This window comes from Vigna umbellata, chromosome 3 (assembly GCF_029865625.1).
Source record: "Vigna umbellata cultivar VRB3 chromosome 3, Vumbellata_1.0, whole genome shotgun sequence".
In the NCBI taxonomy this organism is placed as follows: domain Eukaryota; kingdom Viridiplantae; phylum Streptophyta; class Magnoliopsida; order Fabales; family Fabaceae; genus Vigna; species Vigna umbellata.
The window spans coordinates 31,027,035-31,041,290 of NC_142167.1; the positions used below are offsets into that span (position 1 = coordinate 31,027,035).

At 32.9% G+C, this 14,256-nt stretch overlaps 1 protein-coding gene across 1 annotated transcript; it reads right to left on the minus strand.

Annotated features, from left to right (window-relative positions):
• Positions 1–342: 342 nt before the first annotated feature.
• LOC124827953 (non-specific lipid-transfer protein 1-like) lies at positions 343–1,155 on the minus strand. Its single transcript, XM_047301141.2, has 2 exons — positions 730–1,155; positions 343–584 (listed from the first exon to the last, which is right to left on the minus strand). The coding sequence occupies exons 1-2, from the start codon at positions 1,068–1,070 to the stop codon at positions 572–574; spliced, it is 354 nt and encodes a 117-aa protein (XP_047157097.1). The 5' UTR covers positions 1,071–1,155; the 3' UTR covers positions 343–571.
• Positions 1,156–14,256: the final 13,101 nt, after the last annotated feature.

The window sequence follows — 14,256 nt, forward strand, 5'->3', positions numbered from 1 at the left end:
CCTTTAGCCACGGTACAAGCCAATAAAAGTCCACGCTGACTGAAGACTGTTTGTCCTAATCTTTCTCACGAATTTAACTTTGAAACAGAATGATGTGTCTAAACCATCTGTAGCTTTTTTTTTTTTTTTTTTTGAAGTTTTCTTTGATAGTTGGTCCTGTTACAAAACTGATCATTACTTTGTATTCTTGTTAGCCTTGAGAATAGCTTATTTTTATACGCATAAGTACCATAACATCAATACACGTTATAATATTATTAAAGTGAAATTTGAAAGTTAAGTTTTTTTAGGTGTCGAGCTATATTTTTGTTTGTTTGAAAATTAACACGGTACGCAACAATATTAATAGTAGGATGAAATTACCATATCATACACGTAATTGTTACATGCAACAATCAAGTAAGATACATTAAATCGCACCCAACAACAAAGACTATATAATAACAGAAGCCGAGAAACTAACAGGCTCGCATAAGTGGAGCCCTACAGTGACACTCGCTTTCTCTTTATTATTCTGATAGTATCTGCTACAATGCTGCCTTCGCAGAAATTAGGAAAGCTACTTGCTTTTTCAGAACCTGATGCTGCAGCAATATTACAGAAACAAACACATGGTTGAATATATGTTCAGGCTTAACAAAACAGCTTACTTATCCAAGAACAAAATCATTTGAGAAAAAGAGAGTAGAACAGTCAAAATTTGAGAAACTGTGAGTGAATTAAACTTACTCTGCACAGTTGGTGGAGCGGCTGATCTTGTAAGGGATATTGACCTTGCAGACGCCAGGGAGTGCCTGAGCATACTGTTCATTGATGTTATACTTACCAGCAGCATCTTTGAGACACTTGCACACGGTTTGTTTGTCAGCGGAGCTTCCGGCAGCACCCAGAATGTTCTTTACTCCGCTACAGCACCCTGGTGCAGCCGCTCCACCGTTCATCAAGTAACCTAGGCACGGTGCCAGGCTCGCTGTCACTTGGTCACATGTAACGGCCTGCACCATCATCATAGGTGCACTCATCACAGCCATGCACATTACAACCATACATGCAACCTTCACGCTGGCCATGGTCGCGGAAACAGAAACAGTGTTTCTCTAGAATGGGAGAGAAGTGAAAGAGTGTTGCTTTGTGTTGTGGGTGGTGAAGAGAAGTGATTTGGTGTGGTGTTTATATAGAATTTGAGTGGGGGAGAAGATGAAGATGGTGCATTATGAGAATTGAAATGAGATGATTTTGGTTGGTGAGCTCATTTCAATGACCATGTGCTTCGGTGATTCATTTCACGATACTGTCGTTGGATACGTGGCATGATGTTTGAACGATAGATTCAATTATTTGTACTGTGTGTCTGACTGCTTGCATGGCTATTTAATGTGAAGAGGTGCAGTTATGCTACACGTGTCACACCTTACTGTTCCCAAGCTAAAGTAGGTTGCAATAACTGTTTTTTTCACAATACGACGGTGTCAGCTGCGGCACGCAAATGGATCAATCCAACCCAACTATATACTGTATGTTTGGTCAGATGAAGAAAAAGAGAAGAGAGATATTATTATTGTATTGGAAAAAATAACTGAAGATGGTGATAATTTTATTTATTCTTTTATAAAAATGTTCATAATTCATTTGTATAGTTGAATTCATTTTTACTAAAGAATTGAATTAGTTAATTGTGTGTAGATTTTTTCAATTTTTGTTATTACAAATTGCTTGAACCTTTTTAGAAAACAAAATATAGAATAGTTTTTAATAAAAAGTTTATTAAAAATTTTATAATAAAAAATGTTAAAAAGTGAAATATAAATTTGTTTTACAATTAATATATAGTATTTATAATTTCAACTTCATATTATACTTATAAATACCTTAAATACAATCTTACGATTAAAATTTAAAAATAAATTTGTTATTGTATTTTAAGAAATATAAATATATTATCATAAAAAAACATTTTAAGTGACTTGATCATATATGTTTGCTAATTAACCATAAATATATAATATTATAAAATATTTTTTATTTAGTTTGATTTTTAATTTAAATTTAAATTTAAAATCAAAAGTGAAAATGAAATACTAGTAAAAAAAGGGTTTTTTAATGCACTGTATATGCCTCGGTTTTATTGAAACCGAAGCATATAAAAGCGCGGTGGCATTCTCGTAATTTTAGGAAAGTTATATGCTTCGGTTCAAAAGTAACTGAAACACAAAAGGTCTACGATCTCGGTTAAATCAGCAACTGAGGCATAATGTACTGTCAACTCACTCTGCTATTTTAAATATATGCTGACAAATGTTATGAAAATTAAATATTGCCTCGGTTACAATCAGAATCGAGGTGTAAATATTGCCACGTAACAAAATTGCCATTATATTTTTCATTTTTAATTATTTTTTAATTATTTTCTAATTGATTAGGCATCGATTAACCTTCATAACCGAGACACTATAGCTTCTAATATTCCGAAGTAACCCTTCAGATTTCTTCCTCTTCTTCTCGCGCACACTCTTCCATCTCACTGTTGTTCTCCAACCCCCTCCAAACAACGCCGTCTCCGTCGCCACCTCTCTGCCGTTCAGTCGCCACCACGCCGCCGGTGTTCTCGCTCAAGAAGAAGCCTCGCATTGCCTCGCGCTGCCTCGTCGCCGGTCTTCCTCGTTGTTCGTCGAAACCGTACCGGACTCCGTACCGACGTCGTCCTCACCGAACGCCGAAACCCTAGGCCGCCGCTAGGAGCCCCCGCTGCCCTTCAAGCGATGGCCTCGATCCTTGCGCTGCCTGCTCTAAGCCCTGCCCCGCCGCCGCCGGGAGCCACCAGAACCTCGTCGTGTGCGACGGTTGCGAGCGCAGCTTCCACCTCGCCTGCGAGTGCGTTGCCTCTGGAGTGAAGAGGAAGCGGTGGTCGGTTGGAGTGATAACAGCTCCTAGGGTTCTAATACAGATCCCCATCCCCAAGTTGTGGCCGTTACGGCCAGTGCTAGTGGTGGAGCCTCTGGCCCAACACCTGGTCCAGCCCGCTCCCGAGCCCTCAACCCCTGTGAATGCAGAAGGTTCTGTTCATTCTGGAATAGAAGCCAAAGCCTTCTATTTAAATTGTCTTCTTTGGAAAACTTCAGATGTTAGGCTTGTGTTAGAAGATGGATCAATCTGGAAAGCAAAGTTGTTTGGTGCTTCAAGAACCTAAGTGGGTGAAGTGGTTTTAATACATCATTGACTCTCTAGACTGCATATTGGTAACACCGGTATAAATTTTGGTGAGTATTTAAATTGAAGTCTCTTGAATCTTGGTTCTTGGAAGTTGTTTAAAATTTTTCTTTTGATTCTCTGACTGCCAGATGATGAGGAATGAAGAAAGTGCTTCCTTGCTGGTCTAGTAATTAGAAGTTTAAGTATCAGGTTAATTTACGTGCTCCATAAAAGATTTTCACTGATTGAACTTTACTTTTTAGGATTCTTACTTTTTGTTTGTCCTTGTAATACATCTATGTAGTACCTCAAGCTGGAGATGTGTAGAAACACTAGGTGATTACTTATCAGAAAGGAATATCATGGGAATTTGTAAGTAATTTATACGAATATATAAACTCTGCAAGTGTTACTTCGATAAATTCCATTAGTGTGTTGAGTACTGACAATTCTATAACATGATGAAATACGTAGATGCATCCAAATTCTCTCCAGGAGGACAAATAAAAATCATGTGCTGATTGGTGAGCTTGGTGTTGGAAAGACTACCATTTCTGAAGGGTAAGCGCTTGGACCTTTATCCTCCATTGCCTATGATTGATTACATTCCCATTTGTTTAACATTATTGTTGTTAAGATCTTTTGGAATGGAATGTAAAATTAAGCTTAACTAGTATATAGCAATATTGACTAGACTTAATTTCAATGTCTAACTTGAAATAATTAGGGAATCTTATTAATTAGAATTCTGATTACCTTATGAGTTGTAAAATAATTTTCTCGGAGACTCTATTTATGAGTTGTTCTGATCATGAGTTGTAAAATAATTTTCTGTTACATGCAGTAAATGGTTGGTGCCGTAGAATTGAATTTAGCAAAAAAAAATCCTTCTAGTGCCTCGGTTCAAATCCAAACCGAGGCATAAGACCCAATCACGAAAAAAAAGTAAAAAAAGAAATACCCTATACTGCCTCGGTTGCATTTTAACCGAGGCAAAAACATACACTTTTTTGTCTCAGTTCTGAACCAAGGCAAAAAGTGGTAGACTTTTTACCTCGCCTGTATATGTCTCGGTTGCAGAACCAGTGTCTATAAGCGACAATAACCGCTGTCTTTTCCCTTGACTCTACTAGTATAAAAAGATTTTTTAATCATTTTAAAACTTTAATTCAATTTTCAAGTATTTTTTTTATTTGTATAGTTGGATTTTGAATTCCATAACTTCAACCAGAGAAAATACTCTCTTTTCTTAATTAAATGATTTTATTTACGCAATGTTTTGTGTGATTATGTAATTAGTTGTTTTTTTATAATGTTCAAGTATTATGGTAGGTGTTTGTTTAGATACATCAACATTAGTTTTAGCGTGTATTTTAGTATATATGTATGTTAAGCAAAACTCTCTTCATCAATCTTAATCAGATAATAATTTATTAGTCTAAATCTAGACACACTCTTAATCAAATTCAAAAAATAAATATAAAACCTAACAATTTTAATTGATTAAGTCATTTACATGATCAATTAATCTAATAAGTTTTAAAAAAATGTGGATGAGGCATATTAATAGATTAAGTTACTAATATAATCGATTAATCTTGATGGTTACTTAGTTTTTCTTTAAAAATTGCATCTTCTCTCATTTCATTTCAATACCTTGAAATCCTAAAATCAGCAGAACATGTGTGTGATAGTTTTGAGCATTTCATCTTTGCAAAAAATGTTTTTATTCAAGAAGATTAAAATATTGAATGAGTTGTCTCATGTCTATATAGGTTTCGATTGTAATATCTTCATACAGGTGATATCTTTCTTATATCTTTGTTCTGTAATTCACCATTTTGTAGAAGGTTGTGGTGATTGCGAGAAGCATCACCTAATCTTTTTTGTTTTTTTAAGGGTTTCTTCAAGGTTTTGCTTAAATCTTGGTTTTAGGATTATGTAGTTGCACTTGTAGTATGAAATTTTAGATCTTTAATAGAATTTCTAGCTAAGGTTGCTAGAAATATTGGATGGAGATTCATTAGAATCGAATCAGTATAAAAATCATTGTGTCTTGTTCTTTTTCTTATTATAAATATCTTTCTTGTCTTTCTTTGTGATTGTTTTGGATCTTAGTAATGCATCTCATATTAATCTTGTTAATTCATTAAAGAATGTTTTCAAAATTGTTTTGAAACATTAAAAGAAACCAATTTTGAAAAAGAATCAATTCACATTCTTCTTGGTTGAGGATATTAGTTAAACATATTTTACACTACTATAGAACAGGCTTTCGGCGACGATTAAAATGACACTCCAACGATAGTTTTTGAACCGTGGTAGATATAGTCATCCTTAAAAGTTTGGACCAAACGATGATGGTTTAAATGAACATTGTTAAAAGATTAAGAAAACAACGATTTAGTGTTACACGACATTAAATATAGAAAAAATATATATTAAAAATAGAGAAAACATCATTTCTTCAAATGCTTCAAACTGCCTTTAAAGTAAGGTTACCTTTGAAGCAAAACCAACAAAACAAATAAAAACCCTACTCATATTAAAAAAAAAAGTTATCTAAAATGGAGAGAGAACACGAGGACATGAACAATGTGTTGGCAGATTGAAGCGAACTACTGGTGACCAACAACAGTGTGCGAGCGACGACGAAGAGAATGCAAACAAAAGTACGGCAAAAGCACGAAGCAAACAATAGTGGTAGGGGGTCATGAACAGTGGCGACAACGAGGTGCGTGAATGAGTGGCATCACGAGTAGATTGCGTAACATGGTGGCATTAGTAAACGATAACATGAGCAGCGACCACGGTGGCAACACAAGCAACAACACTACACTTAGTGGAGGCAACAATATGGGTATTGAGTAGGGTGGACAATGGCCCAATATGTTAAGGAGAGTGAAAATGAGAGAAACAATTTGCATGTGTGTGGGTGCAAGAAGCAAAAATGGAAATATGAACATATTCGCCATCTTTTTAATGATGATCGCAACAGGGATTTGTCGCATTTTTCGTATGAATCACTTTTAACGACGAGTTTATAAAATAACCATCATTGTCTCTCCACTCCACCACTTTTAACGATGGTTGTTGAGGAACTGTTGTTGAAAAGTTTTCCTAAATTGCAAAAGTGTCATGGCATTTCATTTGATGACATTACCTTTTTAGTTGTTATATTGCATGGAAGTCCATTTTTGCACTAGTGTTAACAATGGGCACCAAAGTTGGTTATTTGAAAATTAATTGATTAAAAGATCATATTATGACTAATATCTCTCAAACATTTGTTGAAGGGTCATCCATAAACAGACACTAGTACAGTCAGAAGAAATGACAACAGTTGTTTTTCCTTATAGGCAGCGGTTCTCGAACCGAGGCATATTCAGGCGAGGCAAAAAGTGTAATACTTTTGGCCTCGGGTGTGAACCGAGGCATAAAGGGAGAGGATTTGGCATCGGTTCAACCATAACCGAAGCAGTAGAGTTTTTGGTTTTTTTTATTTTTTTTTCGTAGGACTATATGCCTCGGTTCAGGGGAACCGAGGCTGTATTTCCCACCCTACTGCCTCGGTTCTTCAATTGATCAAAACTGCATTCATATTTAATTTTCTTTATTTGCATTCTAAACCAATGATTTCGTTCCTTTTAAGTCTTAATTAATCGAGTTATCACACGACTGTCTAGTGCCGAGAGTCTCTTGAGACACGATACTTGGTCTTACCATTTTATATTACTTGTACGATCTGGTGCACTTGCTGGTGACTCAACAAGCTCTAATATTCATGCCATCCTCCTTGATAAGTATGTTAAATAAGGAGGGTATAGGTTATACTAGACAAATTAATCGATTAAAACCTAGGAACTTCCTTAGCATGAGCAAACCATCATCCATTACATGTTTCTATTGTTGTGTAATTGGTCACGCATCAAATTCATATTATTTCCATAATTATGGTGAGGTAAAGTACAAATGAGTGCCTAAAGGAACATCTCAAGCCACTAACATGAAAAGATACAAATTAAATTGTGTACATGCATCTCCTCTTTAATCTATGTTGTAGTTGTATCTTGATGCAAGGAAAACAATGTAGTATCAAGATAATTAATGTTCAAGACACATAATAAAAGATGGGAAGAAATTCAACAATACATAGAAAGACGACTTACAAAGTCAGTGATCATGTTACATATGGTGATAATAACAAAGGAAAATTTTGAGGATTGGCAAGGTAAAAAGTTTATCTTCTATTGGATTGTGATTATGATTGAAAATATATTGTTGTTGGTAGTTGTTGTTCACAATCGATTAGGATTAAACATCAATTATACAACTTTGACCTCTACCTTGAAAATATAGCTCTTAGGTGTGCTAACAATAGTGCTATAACCATAACTTTTTCATACTAGACATAGCTTGGTCTAAGTAACATGTCCATTTTTCATCTTTCTGCACAAGTTAATTGATTAAATTATTCTGATAGTTGATTAAAATTTTTCTTTCTCTGCATTGTTGTGCTTAAGTTTTGCACTATGATAATCAATTATGCCAAGTTCCAATCAAATAATCTTATGTTAAGTTGGTTACATGATGCTTTGATAAACCATCTGTCACAAACACTTTTTATAGTATAAACTTTAAAAATTTATGATGAGAAAGTGATTATAAGTTTTTTCACTACTTGGGTGCTTATTCCTATGGTGAGTAACCATCCCTCTAGCTTCTAGGATCAAGATTGTTCCTCTATAATTGATTGTACTTTGAGTTAATCATACAATTTGTTGTATTTGGTTTTCACATTAAGTCTATGATGTTCTTTTCTTGATACTTGATTGAACAATGATGTTTGTAGTTTGATATTCCTTTTTCTCCTATCGACATTTTCTACATTTTATTCCGGTATCATATAATATAACGACATGCATTCTACGACTATCACATTCTCTACTTCCTTCCTTATTCCTCATCCACAAAAACCTCACTCTTCTTCAATGGCCTCTTTATCACTATAGGAGGTTTCATGTTAGGAGGAGCAAAGGTAACCTTGGGTTTTGAATGTTTTTGTAATTTTTTGGTTGGATTGATTAGATATATACTACACCATGTTTGGTTATATATTGCGTTATGTTTGGCTATTTTCTACATTATTTTCTCTCCATTTATATCCTTGTGTTTTATCATGTCCAAAGGGGAAGAAAGGTTTTGTTGTTGTATACAGGTTTGGACATCATAAAAAAAGAGAGAGGTTGTTACTATGTTAAGAAAAATATTCAATAGTTGTTTTTTATGGTCCAAGTGCTATGAATGGATTTTGTTTAAATAGATCATAATTAACCTTTGTGTGTGTTTTAGTATGTTTGTGAAGCCAAGAAAAATCCTCTTAATCAATCTTAATTAGATAATAATTAATGAGTCTTAATATAAGCATGCTTTTAATCAAATTCAAAGGATAAATGTAAAACCAAACAATTTTGATCAATTAAGTCACTAATATAATCGATTAATCTTGAAAATTACTTAGTTTTGCCTTAAATCATGCATATTCTCTCATTTCATTTCAACACTTTGAAATCCTAAGATTAATTGAACTGTGTGTGCGAGTTTTGAGCATTTCATCTTTACAAAAAAAACGTTTTTTATTCAAGATTAAATTATTGAAGGAGTTTTCTCTTAATTATAGATTTTGATTGTAATATCTTCACACATGTAATATCTTTCTTGGTTTTTTAATTTCATTCTTTGGATTGTAATTCACATTTGTGTAGAGGGTTGTGGTGATTGTGCAAAACATCACCTATTCTTTGTAAGGTTGTAGTGATTATGTGAAGCACTTTCTAATCTTTTTGTTTATTGAAGAGCTTCTTTAAGGTTTTGCTTAGATCTTGATTTTAGGATTATGTAGATGCACTAGTAATTTGAAACTTTTAATCTTTAATGAAATGTTTAGTTAAGATTGCTAAAAATATAGATTCGTTATAATAGAATAAAAATGTTTAGATTTTGTTTTATTTTTTTATTATAAATCTCTTTCTTATATAATTTTGTGGTTGTTTTGGATCTTATTAATATATTTCATATTAATCGTGTTAATGAATTAAAAGAAACATTTTAAAATTGTTTTGAAAAAAAAACTAATTTTTGAAAAATAATTAATTCACTCTCCCACTTAACTAAGATATTAGTTGTAACTATTTGTAATCTAAATAATCTAGATTAAAAATATGATTTTAAAATGATTGTTTGAAAATCAAAACATAATGTATTTGTTATTTTAAGTAAATAAGTTAAGCCAAGAAAAAATAATCGTTAGCTATTAAATAAATAATTTATTTTTTGTTTATTAAAAATCATTAAAAAGTATAAATAAAATTTGTTTAAAAAGTATACTTTTATTAAAAGATGAAATATTCAAATAAAATATGAAACCAAATTGTTAAAAGAATTTACTATTTATAATAGGATAGACATTTTGTTTTCAAATTTAAAAGTAATTTTACCTTTCTATTTTCAATCATTTTTAATAAAATTTGATGGAGACTGATACCAAACCCCATGCATTTAGTACCTAATAGTTAAACAAGTGTAAATCTACTCACTTAGAAGGGCTGGAACCAGATTACAGTAAAATAGGCTTTATTTTTAATAAATAAATTCATTATAATTTAATGGTAAATACATAACTCTTATTTATAAATAATTTTGCTAAAATAATTTAATATTTTCATAAAATTATTTCAATTTGTATATATTTATGAAAAAGATATGATGCACTGCTATCACAAAGACTCCTAGATTGTAGGGGAATATATTGCTCGGAAACAAATACCTCAAAGAATCAAGATGAATTACGAGTATTGTTTACATTTCTGTAAAAGGGTGAGACCATCAATTTATAAACATAAAATGTTATTTTTGTCGATAAAAGACATTCCTTCGAAGAAGAAAAATAAGATAAAAAAAAATTCAAATTAATTTCTCTATAAATTAATTTATAAAAAAATTACCATCCTTAAATTTGTATACCTTGAACATATTTTTTATTTTTAAAATTTTGGTATTTTCATTAGTCCTCCAAATTAAAAAATACTTGTTCTAATAATCTCATTTAAAAAATTAGTCTTTGCTATCTTGTATCATTAATAATGTTATATTTATTGTTAACATAAATAAAAACGATCACTTTCTTCCTCCATTCCTCATCTTAATCATTTAGTCTCCTACTTATCCCCTTCTTCCTACAATGACTAATGGGCCCTTAGACCTAAAAGTACAAAATGGAAAATGAGTCCAGTTTGGAATCATTGACAAGAGGTTCTTCCCACACCCCACATTTTCTTTCCGCACCCTCTAAATTATTGCTCGGACTTTGACTACAGAAAGCCTGTTAATTTTCTTATGAGTGTAGTTATTGGTTTCCAAATCGAGTATACAGCTAAGCATACCAAGTTTTTGAATTTGATAGACACTCAAAAAAATTAAATTTCGGAATTTGGTAAAAAAAAAAATTAAATCAACGCATAAATAGATTAAAAAAATACAACAACAAAAAATACATATATAACTGAATTTTGAAATCTAATAAAAAAATGTATTTTTTAATGAAATTTGCTTTCAGTATTTTTTCAATGAAATACAGATTTATTAAGGAATACGACACCCAACAAAAGTTGGTTAATAGGATTGAAAATAAGTACATCTTTCATTATACTCGTTATTCTCTTCAAAATAATCTCGATCCTAGTTGTAACATCCCAAAATTATACAGTCATCAACTATATATTTAGAATAATCACATTAATCAATATGACAAAACAGTTTTAATAATAAAGGGAGCAGTGTGCAAAAATGGCCAAACGGCCTTACATATACACACAAAAATAACGAGCGTTCACAAAAAGAATTAGGACGAACGGTTTACAAAAAATGACCGAACGTCCAACTATTTACAACCAACAAAAGGGCGCTCGCTCAAGCGACCCGCTATTCTAATTTCTCTAACCAAAAACCGAACGCCTTTACTGCTCGGCCTTCACTTCCACTTCAACGAGATTCTCCTCAGCTAGGATTTCCTCTTCAAGTGTTTGCTCCAGGGAAGTATCACCTTCTGCTCACATCCACACGGATGATCATTGCAAGGACAAGACGGATACACATATACAGACAACGCAAGGAAAGTGCAAGGGTAAGCTTATTGAATTTAATTCAAGTCAAACATATATTTCATACTTATCAAATACAGCAAGTAAATTCACAAACATATACATTCAATTCATACAATAATTCCATCCAAATCCTGATGCTAGACCGACCGTCCGGACTGTATGAATCCTGTGTAGCTAAGGCGTCCGTGCACCCAGGTGGGGTAACTGGAATGCTCATCAGTAGCCACCTGAGGTTAGTCTTTTTGGTCCAAGTTACAATTATGGACTAGACCTCCTGCCATTCCCACGCATGACATACTCCTCTCTACTTGAGAACGAGCACTCACGGAATATCAGGATGAACCACCATCTAAGCTTACCACGTTCATACTTACAAATCTCAATTTCCAACCAAGAGTCGTTCCTCCCTGGAACGCTCGTTCAAAACCAACAATCACAATTTCATTTCTCATGGTGTTCGCACATCTTAATCTTTCATCTTATTCACACTTTCATTCTTAGTTTCACTTCCATAAAAGAACGAACGTCCAGCCCTCTTTGTAATAGAGGACGAACGTTAATGCAATACCAAGAAGGCTTGTTCACGAACTTGAATCAGTTAGATGAACTGAATCTAGAATGATTTGGAATTTACTTAGAATAATTTAAATTTAATAACTCTGGAACGAATCAAATGGATAGATATATCACAAATTGTTTAGATAAAGAATCCGAACACGATTTAATTCAAGAGACAACCGCCAGTCAATGACCGAGCGCTAAAATGAAACTTTTGGACGAACGTCACTGAAGTCTTGGACGAACGTTACTAGGATTATTGGACGAACGCTATTTAGATTTTAAGGACGAACGCTATTTCAAATTTGGGACGAACGCTATTACCGCTCGTTGATAATTTAGGAAGGAACGAACGTTCGGTATAGGACCGAGCGTTCTTTTACCACATACTCATTTGGACGAGCGTTCGGTATAAGACCGAGCGCTACTTATTACTTACTCTTTGGGACGAGCGTTCGGTATAAGACCGAGCACCACTTAAGGACGTACGCTTTTAGGTCAATACTTTTCACTGATTCAAAATCAAAGAAGCTTGGGATTTATATAAGATAAGATACTTAAAATTTATGTCTTACAATTTGACTAAGTGTTCAAAGGGATATTATCAGGCTTCTTAATTCTCACACAATACTCAAGATGTTTACGTCTGGCCGAACGCACAAACGTAAAGTTATAATAGAGGGCGTTCGTCCTCCACGCGAATTCTTTCCAAATGAAAGGATTCAGCTTTTCAGAAAAGTTACAGAGAATACCGAACGGTCAAGGACCGTTCGATAACGAACGTGTTTTATCATACAAGTGTCATTTTCAATTTCTCATTTCCAGTAAACTCATTTTCCAGTATAACTTTCAAACATTTAATTAAGCATATCATAGCAAAAATCTATAATGTTCATGCATCATCTCATCATACAGCTCACATTTCAGTTTAATCCAACCATAGAACATTTCATCATTTCCATACATTCAATCCAATATCATATTCATACACCAAAACTCCACTTATCATAAATCATACTTCAAACATCACATAAACGCACATGCAGTACAGAAAATCACATGAATTAAATCTAATAAGCTTCCCTTACCCGGATTGTAGTGAACGTCCTAAAATGAGTGGATCTTGATTCGTCTAACCGAGACTCTCTCAACGTTTCACTTAAGCTTTCCAACTAAACTAACCAAAGAAAATGAAAGGACTTAGTCCACACCATTGCATGCAACGGAATATGGTTTGCAGGAACTTCCAGAAATGAGCGTCCAAATAAAACTTACCAGAACTGTAAGTTGTTCGGTTCAATCTGGAGCTCTTGGTGCAGTGATCGTCCTCACGGCTCTGAAACGTGATCGGAGTGCAGAATGGTGAGTTACAAAAGAGAGAAGAAGAAAGGTCTCTAGAGAGAAGGTAGAGAATTTGGAAAGCAAGAGTTTGGGGAAGAAGATGAAGTGTGCAGAAGAATGGGAAGAGTTTCCCAGAGAAATTAATTTCTCTTCCCACGTAGGACGAACGTCCATTCGTCTGCTGCCACTTGGATTCCACTACCGTTTCAGAATGATCCAAAGTGACACTTGACAGTCTGCATGCAGTGTGAGTAAATGCGTTTTAATGAAGGAGTGTGCGTGTCACGGTGCATTAATGGAAGCAGAGAGGTGACTAAGCAGAATAATTAATGGGGCGTGACACTAGTCTTGTTTTCAGTATTTGAAGAAAAGTATTTTGATATCTCATTAAAAAACACCAACAGTACAGCTGTCTTTAATAATAAAAATATTAAAATAAGATATTTAATTAAAATATAGATTATATATTGTTTAATAAATGAGTAATAAAATCCTTCGTCAACAACAACTACAAATTTTGAGGGTTATCAATCAATCATCATCCTCAATATGTAGGGATGTGAAGTTTTTATTTTATTATCATCTTTATTATATAATAATTGTATTAGTACATACTCAAACATTTATTAAATAATTATTTATAAAAAATAATTAAAATGATATGTTTTCTTAATGTTAATGCCAAATAATAGTATAATATTATAATTTTATAAAGAGTTAAATATATATTTAATCTCTTAATGTGAAATTAAAATTTATCTATATTCAAAACTTTTATATACTTTGATCTCAAACTTAAAAAATAATAAATAGAGTACTTTTAATTCAATTCCGTTAAACAAATTAAATATTAATATAAAACGTATTTGATACAAATTATTTTTATCATAATTAAAATTAAAAAATTATATCCATTCCATTTTAAAATTTAGATCAAAATATGATAAAATTTCAAACAAAAATAAATTTCAATTAAAAAACTTGTTTAATCCTTGTATAAATTTCA

Bases quoted from the DNA above. Each gene is read 5' to 3' on its own strand.
- LOC124827953 (XM_047301141.2), bottom strand. From the start codon at position 1,070: ATGGCCAGCGTGAAGGTTGCATGTATGGTTGTAATGTGCATGGCTGTG.